General features: G+C 58.7%; 1 protein-coding gene across 1 annotated transcript; it reads right to left on the bottom strand.

The window, feature by feature from the left end:
- Positions 1 to 5982: 5982 nt before the first annotated feature.
- On the bottom strand, positions 5983 to 12036 carry P3H4 (prolyl 3-hydroxylase family member 4 (inactive); the record flags this gene model as incomplete). Its single annotated transcript, XM_082678892.1, has 8 exons — positions 5983 to 6421; positions 6747 to 6891; positions 8359 to 8442; positions 9107 to 9252; positions 10140 to 10268; positions 10998 to 11169; positions 11287 to 11439; positions 11554 to 12036. 8 exons carry the CDS (start codon positions 12034 to 12036, stop codon positions 6399 to 6401), a joined length of 1335 nt encoding a protein of 444 aa, XP_082535018.1. The 3' UTR covers positions 5983 to 6398.
- Positions 12037 to 12673: the final 637 nt, after the last annotated feature.

The following is a 12673-nucleotide window of genomic DNA, read 5'->3' as shown; positions in this document are numbered from 1 at the left end:
CCGTGCAACTCCGTTTGCACTGCTGCCCCTGTCCACTGCCCCTGGCGTTTGGGTGAGGGGACTTGCTCAGGGTGACCCCTTCAGGCCTGGGGAGAGGACACTGGCTACAGAAGGGTCTCCCAAATGCTCTGGCTGGAGTGGGCCCAAGCATCGCCAGGAGTGGGAACAGGGCAGGACGGTGCAAGGCCCCAGAGGTGAGGGTGGGTGTGCTCCTGCCATTTTTGCTCCCCTTTGTCCAAGGGGAGGAACCTCGAGGCCAGAGGCTGCCCACGGCCTGGCCCAGTGGGTGTGTGCCCAGCCGGCCTGGGGAGGGCTCTCAATAGCAGAGGTAGCTCCAGCCACACTTCCCAGCGAGGCGAGGTGTGTGGGCGGGGATGGAATGTCAAAGGGAAAACAGGGAGACAAGAAAACAGAGATAGGATGGGCCAGAAATAGCGCGGGCCAGGGCGAGATACCAGGGGCCAGTGGTGGTGGACGGAAAGGCTGGAGGAGGGTCAGGACCTGTCCAGAGAATGTCCATCTCCGAGCGGCCCCCTCCTCCCCCCTCACCCACCTCAACCGTCCCAAAGTACGATTTCAGGGCTTCAGGAGCCCAAAAGGCAGGGTCCCAAGCATCAGGATTCTATTCTGGAGCTGCGTCTCCCTGGGTCTCTGAGTAACCTTCTCCCCGTCCTGAGTGGGTTGGGGGAAGGGAGGGGACGAGGCCTTGCCGCTTGAGTCACCCCGCTTCCAGTTCCTGGCCTGGGCGACTCCACTCACAGGCTGACACAGCTGGGGCCCCACCCGCCTTGCCAGCCTGCCTGCCTGCCCCTCCCTCCCCCAACAAGCCAGGGGCGACGCCTGCCCCGACAGGCACCCTTCCCACCGAGAGGCCACCCCTCCCCGGCCCGCATGCGTGCGTGCGTGTCAGCGCGCGCGCGCACACGCACACACGGCAGGAGTTTCTCTCCCACCTGTTGAGAATCCTTGGGAAGAGGGAGGAGTACTCATTAATAAGAGGCCCCTTCCTTGTATATTTGGGGACACTGAATTTGGAGCTAGGAGAGGAACTTCCCCAAGGTCACACAAGCAAACTCCTGGCAGTTGGGGGGAGGGGGGCAGATGAGAACCAACCTTGGGAGAAGTCAGCTGGAGGTGTGACTTCAGGCAAACCTCCGGATTAGAGAGCCAAGGCTGGGGGAGGGGTGGGGCAGCCAGGGGCCGGCAGGCCCTCCTCAGGGACTAAATAAGTACCTTCCCTCACTTCCTCTAAACCCTCTAAGCCGGCGAGGGCCCTACACAGACCCACTGCCATCGATTATGCAAAGAGACCCTTCCCCCACCTCCTCCCGCGCACTGGCCTTCCCGGTCTCCCTGACCTGGACTCCACCTCGGTGGGAACTAGGGCCAAGGTTTGGAGGCCCCTAGCCTTGTACATTAATCCCAGCTTCCCTAGTCCCATCCTGCGGCCACCAGGGAATTTGAGAGTTGAGATCCTTGAATATTTCATCAGCACTTCAGCCTGCAGTTGAAGAAGCAGCCAACTTACAGCTCATGGATAATTTATGGCCCCAGCAGAGAACCTGGAAGTAGTGAGGGGGAGGGGCAGGGAGAGTGGGGGCGGGTGAAGCCTGGACCCGGCTGTGAAGCCAGCTCCATCCGAAGTATGTGCTGGGGGCCGGGGAGGAGCTCCAAGGCCAGGGACATTTCCATTTTTGAGGATATCAAGGTATTACCAAAAAAAAAAATGGTTATCAAAATAATTATGCTAAAGGTTAAAGTTACATGACAAGCATTTTCTGACTTCATTCCTGTGTCTCTGTAACTGTGTGCATAACCTCACTTGGAGATAACAAAAAATTTATGTTATCTCCTTCATGGCTGTGAAACCTCCAGAAAGACCCCCTGCTTCCCACACCCACCCAGGGCCAGGGAAAGAGGCCAGACTCCCCAGTTAGACTGTCTGAACCTCACTCCTTTCTAGCCTCCTCCTCCAGGAAAGCCACCAGGATTTAGCGAAATGCTCAAAAGAAAAGAATCTCAAATGGCCACCACTTACTTCGCTCCAGGAACATAACACAGCACTCTTCTCGTTAAAGGAAAGCTGAAAAGATGACCCCAAATAGAAAATGTCAAGTTCTCTTGGCCTCTTCTTTTTTTTTTTTTTTTTTTTGGCCTCTTCTTTACCAAGGGACATACCTTAGTGCGTTATTCCACAGATTCAGAGGATCAAGTATATGGGGCGGGGGAGGGGGGTAAACAAGCAGCCATGTCCTCCTTTTACCTCAGTTTCTCCACCTGAGTTATGGGCATGAAAGGTGCTCCCACCGCAAGGGCTTTTTGGGGGTCAGAAGAGATGCTATTCAGGCACCCCGGCGCCAGCTGGCACCCAGGCAGGTGGTGATTATGGGGTGATGTGTCCCCAGTGTGGGCTGGGGCTGGCTCCAGTGGGCAGCCCCAGCACTCAGCATACTCCCATATAATCCCCAAGTCATCTTGGAGTTTTATCATGCAGCCCTGGGAGCCCAATCTAGTCTCTCTGGGCCTCAGTTTCCCCATCCATGAATTTGGGGCCATCTGCTGGAGCCATCCTTGGAGAGAAGCTGCAAGAGGAGGGCTGGATGAAGGCCCCTGAGTGGGGAAGCTGCAGAGGGCTTGGGCCCTGCGGCTGCCAGGACTCCCCCAGTAAGCTTATGAGGTTGGCCCCAGTGCCAACTGGACACAGCTTTCTGACACAGGAGCGGGTCAGGGGGACCGTACTCTCCCTGAGGAGGAGAACACTAGGGTGAGACTTCAAGAACTAGTTCTCAAACCTAAGCAGGGAATTTCTTCCTCTGGAATTTACAAGAATTTGGGGGAATCCCATAGGACCCTCCCTCCCCTGCCTCCATTGGCCATCACCTCTCAGGATTCAAGACAAGGCTGGTCTAAATGACCCCAGCGAGTCTGTCCCCAGGCCCTCTAACATCTGGTCCAATCCCAGGGAGCCAACAGCGGGAAGTGGGACTGGGCTATGGAATCAGGCCTGAGAGTGAGGCTTGACTGCCTGCCCTTCCTCCCCTTCCTGCTTTCCTCCCTTCCTCTCTACCCTTCCTCCTTCCCTCTCTCCCTCCCTCGGTGAGCTGTGGCAATGTGTGGGCTTTGTCTCCACATCTGGTCCTCACCTTCCTCTCCCCAGCCCCAGCTGACAGCCTAAAGGGACAAAGCCAGCTCCGGGGACCAGAGAGAGGAGACCACGGTGTTCTCTGCTCTCTCCCTTCTCTGAGTATCATGGATTTAGGGAGAAATGTTTCAAACCCAGCTCAGGCACCCCCCACCTTGAGGAACCTTGGACAGGTTGCTCTCATTCCTCAGCCTCACCTGTGGCAGAAGGGAATTGATATCTATGTTGCAAGACTGTTTTTTGTTTGTTTTGGCCGCGTGGCATGCGGGACCTTAGTTCCCGGACCAGGGATCGAACCCTTGCCCCCTGCGCTGGAAGCAAGGAGTGTTAACCACTGGACCGCCAGGGAAGTCCAGGAACCGGAAGACTGTTTTGAAGGCTGTAAAGAACCTTCCAAGTGCCCGGCACACAGTGGGTATTCAACACATTGTAGCAGCGATGCTTTGCTTGGGGCGGGGCCTTTCTGGATCCAGGACACCTCTGAGACATCTGAGTCTGGCTCTGTTGTGTGAGGTCATCATCCCCAGTGCCCTTTTGGCTGTCTCTAACCTTCTAGCCATTTTGCTACAGATGCTAGGGCTGCTGAGATGCTGGGTGGGTAGTTGGGAGCGGGGTAAGGAGAGGACCGAGTGAGACAGAGACGTGGAGGAGGTGAAGGCGTCTGGGCTGGGTGGGCTTGGGAGAATGGGCTGGAGGGCCCCAGAGGGCCCACGCTGGGACTCGCTGGGACTCGCTAGAACTCGATCTCACCGGTCTGGGGAGCTGGCCGGGCAATGGGGAGACACTGACATCAGAGAGAGGTGGGAGTGGCTGGTGGCTGGTGGCTGCCAGGGATGGAGAAGCTAAGTAAGGCCCACTGGAAGGGGAGGTAACGCCGGGGTGAGTACCTAGAGAGGGGCGGCCTTCTGTTCCCAGGGCACACGCCCGCACGCGCACACATACACACACACACCCTCACCCTCAGATGCACACTTGGACACACACATCAACACACTTCTTTTTTTTTTTAACACACTTTTTAAAAATTTTTTTGGTACGCGGGCCTCTCACTATTGTGGCCTCTCCCGTTGCGGAGCACAGGCCCCGGGGGCCCAGCCGCTCCGCGGCATGTGGGATCTTCCCGGACTGGGGCACGAACCCGTGTCCCCTGCATCGGCAGGCGGACTCTCAACCACTGCGCCACCAGGGAAGCCCTAACACACTTCTTAAACCGTACCCCCATTCCCGCCCTGTTCTCCCGATCCTCTCACCCTGCTCTATTTTTCCAACGCACTTATGTTAACATAGCCAGATAACTCATTCATTGTAACATTTATTGTTTATTGCCTGTCTCCCCGCTGGAATGCAAGCTCCAGGAAGGCAGGGGGTGCTTGGCTTGCTTTGCCCACTATTGTATGCCCAGCACCTGCGACGTACCCGGCTCGTAGGTGCCCAATACATAAGCGTTGAGTACAATCACATATTCTAGGGTTAGGGTCACGAATGCGCGCACCCTCAGGGACGCATGCGCAAACCCGCACTGTCGCCCACGACGCTGCCACGGACATTCTCAGACACGTGCACGCAGGCACTCGCTCGCATCCACACCAACACACAAGCACACAGGCCTTCTCGCTCCCGCACACAGGCGCTTTCAGACTCAAACCCAGCGGTCCAGATTCCAGAGCTCCTACTCACGCAGGCATGCTGGAGCGCGTCCCCACTCCCCACCCTCCGGAGGGTCAGCCCCGGAGGGCAGCCCCTCCCAGAAACAGGGGGCGGGGCCTCGGTGGAAGCTGACAACACAGCAGCTTGAGAGGGGTGGGGTGGGGCAGGGCCGCCCTGGTACCTGGGAGCTCTTTGGAGACGCTGCCACTGCAGACCCACCTACGGGAGGGAGGGAGCAGTGAGGTCACCGGCGCCCCCAGCTTTGACCCCGCCCGTGCTCCACACTCCGCCTCTGTCCTTCCTTTCTTCATCTTCGCCAAAGGCCCAGGAGAAGGGCATGGGGTGAGGCAGGGAGTCCTCCTGGACACAGTGATGGGCAGGGCTCAGGCCACGTCAGCTGGCACATCTGGGCAGGGGTGTGGACGGTGAGAACTGGGCTTACCAGCTTCCGCTCCACCTTCCAGTAAGAGGAGAAAGGTCCTCCACCACCCTACCGCTGGGAGAACAGAAATGTGGGCAGTGGGCCAGAACTGTCACCTGGCTGGCCCTAGCCCGGTGTCCCTCCGCAGAGAGACCCCTTTTGCCCCTACTTCCCTGCTCGGGATCATGAAGTGGGGGGGGAAATCACAGGGTGGGTGGTAGCCACCTCCAAATTCTCTGCCCCCCCAGAGCCAATGCAAGATTGGGCAAGATGGTCTGGCAGTCCCACTGCCACCACAAAGTCTCATGTTATCAAGCCGTATCCCTAGGGTTCCTCTGGCCACTAAGAGGGTCTGTTCCCTGCCGTGGAATGAATGGGAGAGTGGGCAGAGAGGGCAGCGCAGGGCATGCTTGCTCTCAGTAAACGCTTGGAAAGCAAAAACCGGAAGTAAGTGTCCTTGCCCCCCCCCCCCCCACATTCCCTGAGGGAAGCGATGCTGAACTAGGAAAATACAGGACATACCACCTTAGAAATCTGAAACCACCATCTTGCCAGGACTCAGGCAGAACTGCATCCTCACGCCCCCTAGTGGCAGATTGCAATGGCAGACTGATGCTCCTCGTGGTTGCAAACACCCAGGGTCCATCCACAGAGGCCAAACTGTGGCCCCTCACCTGTCTCCACATTTACTGATGAGGGGAGATGGGTGCAGAGGGAAGGAGGGAAGGACTTGCCCAGGGGAGTCTGGACCCCAATGCTGTGATTCATTCAACAAGAAATGTTTATTGAGCACTGACGGCCAATGTGCCAGGAACCGCTGGACTCCTGGTCCAGTGCTCTTCGGGATGCCAGCTGCCCCTCTGCTGTGTCTGCAATTCAGCTTGAGACCCCGACTAGGAAGAGCTAGCATCTTCTCCTCCAGGAGACTGCCCCACCGGGTGGGGAGGACACTAGGAGGAGGACAGGCCGGCAGCCGCTGCAGCACCAACATACGGTGGTCCAGAGACCCAGAGAGGAGGCAAGAGGGGTCTGGGGAGCAGTGCTCACAGTTGGGACAGGATGGGGCCTGGTCAGCTATGTCCATTTACATGTTTAATAAATAGTTGTTGTTGCTGCCCAGGCTGGTGGGGGTGGTACCACTGGGCCCGGGATTCCCAAAGCTCTTGAGGGGTGCCGGGGGCCCTCTTCTTATGCTAGTTCAGGCTCCGGCTCTGAAAAATGAAAGGAGAGAGCATTGGGGTTAGCTTCCCATCCCCAACAGGTTTCTGGGTGCTGTCCTCGGGGAGGTGGTGCAGGCAGGAGTGAGGGTCCCCAGGAACAGGTCTCAGCTGGTCCCTCCTCCAGGAAGGATGTCACCCCCACCCCTCTACCAGGTGGGACAGGGGCTGCTAACAGGCCGGAAGCCCCCAGAAGAGGGGTGCCAGCACCCAGCACAGCTACTCCACAGCCTCTGCAGGCCAGTGCTTGGATCCTCCTGTCCCTAACGTCTAGCCCAGGCTGCATCCCCGCCCCTCCACCGGGACACAAGTCGCTGACCGGCCTCAGCCTCGTCGCCCTTGGCATCTGGCTCCTGCCACCAGTCGGCATAGATGCTTTCCTCGTAGTCGCCCTCCCCTTCAAACTCGGCATCAGACGGGGGCTCCTCAGGCTCCACGGGCGGTTCTGTCTCCTTCAGCTCCATCTAGAGCAGCGCCAGGATGGGAGGATAAACCAGGTCATAGCAGGCACAAACCCGGATCGGCTCCCTTCCTGGCCGAGGGGCCCTCCCATCCCATCTTGGTCCCAAACCCCTCCTTCCCAGTCACACTCAAGACCTCACACAGGAATAACTAGAGGGTTTCTCCCTAAGTCCTCTTCCCAAACTGCCCCCTCAATGAACTGATGCATGGGGCTCCACCAGCAGAGCTTCAGGGTTGGTGTAACCTTCTTCCTCTCCACAGCCCACCTTTTAAGCGTAAATATCCAGGCAACACTGCTAGTCCATGAATACTGTCTGCTCATGCTGCTTCCCGGCCAGGAACACCTTTACTCCCCTGTGCTTGGATAGCTTTTGTTTATCCCTCCAACACCAGGCATCAGCTCCAGGATGCGGCCCTTGCTGATGACCCTGGCTGGGTCTGGAGGCCTCGTCCAGCACCCCGTGCTGACTTCTCCCACTGCACTGAACGGTGATCTGATTGGGCGAGGGACTGTGCCTTTCATCAATTTACCACAGCCCCAAGCACGGTGTCTGGCAAACAGCAAGCGACAAATAACAGTAATCAAAATGGCTACCACCCCGAGAACCTACTATGCGCCAGCTCTACACTAAGTGATTCGCATCCTAGATCTCATTGAATTCCCACCACAGCAGTGTAAGATGGCCATTATTCTCTCCATTCCATGGACGAAGAACTGGAAGTTAGAGGGTTACCGAACACTTGCCTGCAGGCTATCCAACTGGGAAATGGTGGAGCCAAGTCTGGTAAGCACCAAAGCCTGGGGGCTCACTGTGCAGACCTGGCCCCCTGTTTGATGAGGGGGGGCATGGGTGCATGAACAATGGGGGGGATAGATAAATAAGCACTGGGCGGCCACACCTCAGAGAATTCAGGCTCTCAAACCCTCATTTAGAATCAACGTAATAACACACCGTGGTCCTTCCTTCCTGGCGTCCTGTGTTCATTCATTCACTCACTGGTTCATTCAAGCCCAGTTTCTGAGGGCCAGCTCTGTGCCAGGTGCTATGGGAGAGCTGGGAATAACCTGGTCCCTGTCCTGGAGCCCAGTCCTCTAGGAGACTGGCTGGAGAAAAGGGCGGGGTGAGACAGACAGGGCTGTAAGTAACTCCGGTCCAGGGAGGCACAGACGGTCAGAGTAGGCACTGCAAGCCCAGAAGACAGAGCCAGGACGTACAGCAAGGGCTTCTGGAAGAGGCGCCACCAGAGCTGGGCCCAGGAGAAGCGAGATTCAGACATGTAGAGAACGGGGGTGTGAGGACACGGAGTGGGGAGAGGAGGGCAGGTGTAAACAAGGGACAGGTGAAATCCCTCTGCTTCACAATGGCTGACTGCCACGAGCTGAGGCTGAGATTCGGCACAGCGGCCCCAGGAAGAGGATCAAGGGGTGTCCGTCACCACCCAAGCCAGGAGGGCAAGGGGCCACTTACCTCGTCATCTGACTGCAGGTACATGTGCGCAAACTCCAGCAGCTCCCGAAGCTCAGCTGTCTGGTTGTGGTAGAGCATGGCCTCCTGGGAGGAGGGAAGAAAAGTGAGGTGAGCCAGGCCCTGCTGCCAGATGGTGGAGGGGCCAGAGCTCCTAGGATCTGGGCCCTCTGGCCCTTTCACAGCTCGAGGAGCAGGGAACAGGTATCAGTTCACATGCTGGTCGAAAAATCACAGCTGCTTGAAGCGCCGGGTTAAGAAGGATTCTGAGGGCTCAGTGAGAAAGAGTGCCTAAATCGATTCGCAAAGTCTGCCACTGACAAGGAAGTGGGGAGTGGCACCACGTGCCCCATATTTGCCAGTCTTGCCCTAGAATTCCAAGGGGTTCCTCAGTTGGTCCAGGTTATGGGGTCCCTGGGGAAGGAGGGCAAAGGCCAGCAGTGAGCATGGTGAGAGTGGGGAAGGGAGCAGGCAGGGACAGATATTTTTTTACCTCCCACATGCCAGGCACTGTGCTGGAGACGTAGGCTGTTCCACCCCCATTTTGCAGGTGAGGCAACAGATTCAGAAAAGGCCAGTAGTGTTCCCAGGACCACACAGCTGGTGGGTTTGAACCTAGGACTCCAACTACAACCCAAATTCTTCCTTTTTATTTCTCACCCTGCCTTTGGAAGAAGCCATGTTTTTTTGTTTTTTGTTTTTGTTTTTTTAATCAAATCGTATATCCTGAGAATGCCTCGGCGATGCCCACCTCCCTGGGCTGGAAGTCCTCCTCCTCCAGGCCCCAGCGGGCCCTGTGGAAGCGATAATACACCAGGTTTTGCTGCATGACATTGTCTTCGGGGTCAAAGAGCATGTAGCTGGCGGCACTGCGGGCGGCCTGGCGCACGTCGTTCACTGCAGGCAGGACAGGAGTGAGTAGTGGCCCTGGCACTTCCCCACCTTCAGGGATAACCCTCAACTAACCCACCCCTATCTCCCAATCTAGTCCAGTGCCCCTGGCTCCCCAGCTGCCTCCCAGAATACCTGTTGGGCGCCTCATCCCACCCAGTAATAATACAAGCTAGAATGTATTGGGCACTTACCTTATGCTCCATGTAACTCATTTAAACCTCACTGTTACTGTCATCCCCATTTTACAGATAAGAAATCTGAGGCACAGAGAGGTCAGGTAAACTGCTTGAGCTCACACAGCTGGAGAATGATGGCACTGGGGAATCAGAAGCCGGTGGCGCAGCCCTCAGCCTGTTTGCCAACTAGAACACAAAGGGTCTCCTGGCCCTTGGTCTTCAGCTCCTCCTCTCCAGCTCCAGCCCGTCTGAATCTTGGCATCTCTGCATTGCAGAAACCCTGGAGATTGACCATCTTAGCCCCGGCTGATGCCAGAATCCCCCGTAAGTGAGGACGGCCTTAAGTGCTGGTGCTACTTTTTATTAGCCATGTTAACTAATGGCCCCTGACCCTCTGTGAGCCTCGGCTTCCTCATCTGAAAAATGGGTCCAGTAACGCCAGCTACCGGTTGCTTGTAAGGGGATCAAGTGAGATAAACAGATGTGGCAGGGCTTTGTAAACTGTCAAGTGCTGTGCAGTTGTTGACTATCTAGTCATTTACCCAAGAGGCCCTGGCATTCTCCCCTGAGGCTGCTCTCTGTTCCCCGCCACAAGCTTCTCACCTGCCTCACCACCGCCAGCCTTCCCTCCCATCACCAAGGGTCCTCAATTCTGGCTCGGCTTCATTCCCAGTGCAGTGCTCTCCCCCACCCCAAGCCCCCCAGGACGCTCACACTTGTAGTAGGCAAACTGCAGGTAGTGATACATGGTGGCCACGAACTTCTCCACGAAGAAGCCACCCACGTTGGGGGTCAAGTTGGCCTCACAGTCCACCTTGCACTGCAGGGATTCTGCAAAGAGATCTGGGGGTGGGGGTGGCAGCGGTGAGGAGCTGGTGTACTGAAGCGCTCCATCCCGCTGATGGGGAGGACGGCCGATGGCTTCCAGTCCCAGCTCTGCCTGCTGATCCCACGAGACAGTCGAGGGACAAGGGATGCGGCGGAAGCCTACAGTGGCCTGGGCTGACTTATCACCCCCACAGCTCACCCACCGCCCCAAAGCCAGAGGAAGCCAGGGCACACTGGGAGGTTGGCAGGTGAGGCCTGCAGGTGGGACTGAAGCCCAAAGAGAGAAGCTCAGGACAGTCCCTTCTGCCCCTGCTGAGGGACTCTGCCCTTAGGGATCCCCAGACTAGGTGTGATTTCTGGCCACAAACTGCTTTCTGCACACACCTGCTGGATCGTTTCCCACCTCAGCAACCTTGCACCTGCGTTGCCCTCTGCCTGGAAGGCCCATGAACCCAACCTCCCCAGACCCTTTTGGGATGTCACCTCCTCTCTGCACCGATGCCCAGCACCTTGGACACTCCCTACTGCAGCCCTCTGCACCCAGTGGCAGGTGTTGTTGGTCCCTCTCAGCCAATGCCGACTGAAGGGTCTGAGGGTAGGGATAACGCCTTATGCCTGTCCGCCTCCCAAGCACTTAGCAGGCGCTCCGTAAATGTGTATGGAATGAATATTTGTGTTAAGGTGCCTTAGAAGTTCTGGGAAGCAGGGCCCTGCGATGAAAGGGATGCCCACGGGGGTGGATACCTGCTATGGCTGGATAGAAGTCCTTGAAGTCCACCTGCTCGTGGGCCCCCTCGCAGCCAGCCAGACACCGGGCAAAGACGGCCATGTACTCGGCCAGGGCCCGCTCCATGTCCTCGGTGCTGCTACGGAAATCTCCGCTGTTGTAGAGCTTCACAGCCCGGAGGAACACGGCCTAGGGGGAGGGGACGCGGCACAGGGGTCAAGGGGACCCCCACACCTCCCCTCCCCCACGGGCCCTATGGGGGACTCAGGGAGTTGCGTCAGGGCTGGCCCTACCCTGGCACCCCACCTCATAGGGCTGGGCCTCCAAGTCCGTGAGGGGCTCGTCGGCGGCGTCCAGCAGCCCGCGATAGTAGTTGAGATACTTGGCGGTGAGCTCGTGCTTCGGGTTCCTCTGAAGGAAGGTGTAGGCCGCGGCCACCGCTTTCTCCAGCCGGTTCGCCTGCGGCGTGGGGACAGGGCCGGTCAGCAGGGCCAGAGCCCGCAGCCCCAAGCACACGCGAGGAGCCGCGCTCCCCTCGACCCGACTAGGAGGCGCCGCCGGCTGGACGCACACCTTGAACTGCGCGTAGTGCAGGTACTGGTAGGGCAGGCGGCTCTGGAAGTCGCGCAGCAGCTGGCGCGGCGGGTAGGGCACCTGGAAGGCGGGCAGCGAACGCTTGCAGCGCCGCAAGCAGGCGGCGCGCTCCAGGACGTGGCCGAAGAGCCGCAGCTCGCGGGCCCACTCGTCGCCGCGGCCGCCGTCGGGGCCGGGGGTCGCAGGCCCGGGGGGCGCGGCGGCGGGCGGCGCGGGGCCGCTGCAGTTGGCGTGGCAGAAGGCCTCGCTGTCCCGCAGCAGCCGGTGCAGCCGCAGCGCGGCCTCGAGGTAGCGAGCGCTCTCGCGCCAGCTCTCGCCCTCGTACTGCTCCAGCGCGTGCCCGTAGGCCGCGGCCAGGGGCATCAGGTCCTCGGGCGGGAAGCCCCGGAAGCTGTACTTCTCGTACTGCGCCCCGGCGCTGCCCAGCAGCAGCCACAGCAGCCCCCACGCCGCCCGACCCATAGCCCCCTCCGCGCCGCTGTCTCTTCCCTCCGCGAGCTGGCGTCCCGGCCCAGCTGCCGGGCAGGCTGGCGGGCTCAGGGGCCCGGGACTGGCCGGCGCGCCCGCTGGGTCTTAGCGCCTGGTACCGGGGGCAGCGAGGCGGGGTCGTGGCTTGAGTCAGATCCCCCGAGGGCCCGAGGGCTGTGTCTCCACTCTTTTAAGAAAGCCAACACTATCCTGCGTCTCCGATCTCCTGCCCTTGGGGGTCCTCCCCTTGGCAGATGGTGAGAGGGTGGAGGAACAATTCCCGCAGGGATGCGGAGCCCAGAAAGCCCCTCCCACACAAAGACAGTCCCCCCACCCCCAGACCTTAATATAGAGAAACTGAGGGAAGTGCCACCTCACTCTACTTTACCCAAGCCCTGGAATCTGCTCTTCCATCAGAGCGGTCCTTCTGCTCACTCCCCACTCCCAGCCCCGAAGACGTTCCTCCAAGTGTCCCCCCAGCCCGCGACGGGGAGGCACACCCCCGGTTTTACCCTGCACGTCCTCCACTCTCACCACCTCCCACTCGATCTCCATCCCCACGTCAGAAAGTCCTCTGGCAGTCCAGCTTTTGCAGGACAAAGCAGCCCGTCGTCCCTGGAGAGGCCGTCCC

Source organism: Grampus griseus (genome assembly GCF_964374135.1).
Source record: "Grampus griseus genome assembly, chromosome: 20".
In the NCBI taxonomy this organism is placed as follows: Eukaryota; Metazoa; Chordata; class Mammalia; order Artiodactyla; family Delphinidae; genus Grampus; species Grampus griseus.
Note: the sequence above shows the minus strand (reverse complement) of the source record. Positions and strands in the feature narration are given on the sequence as shown.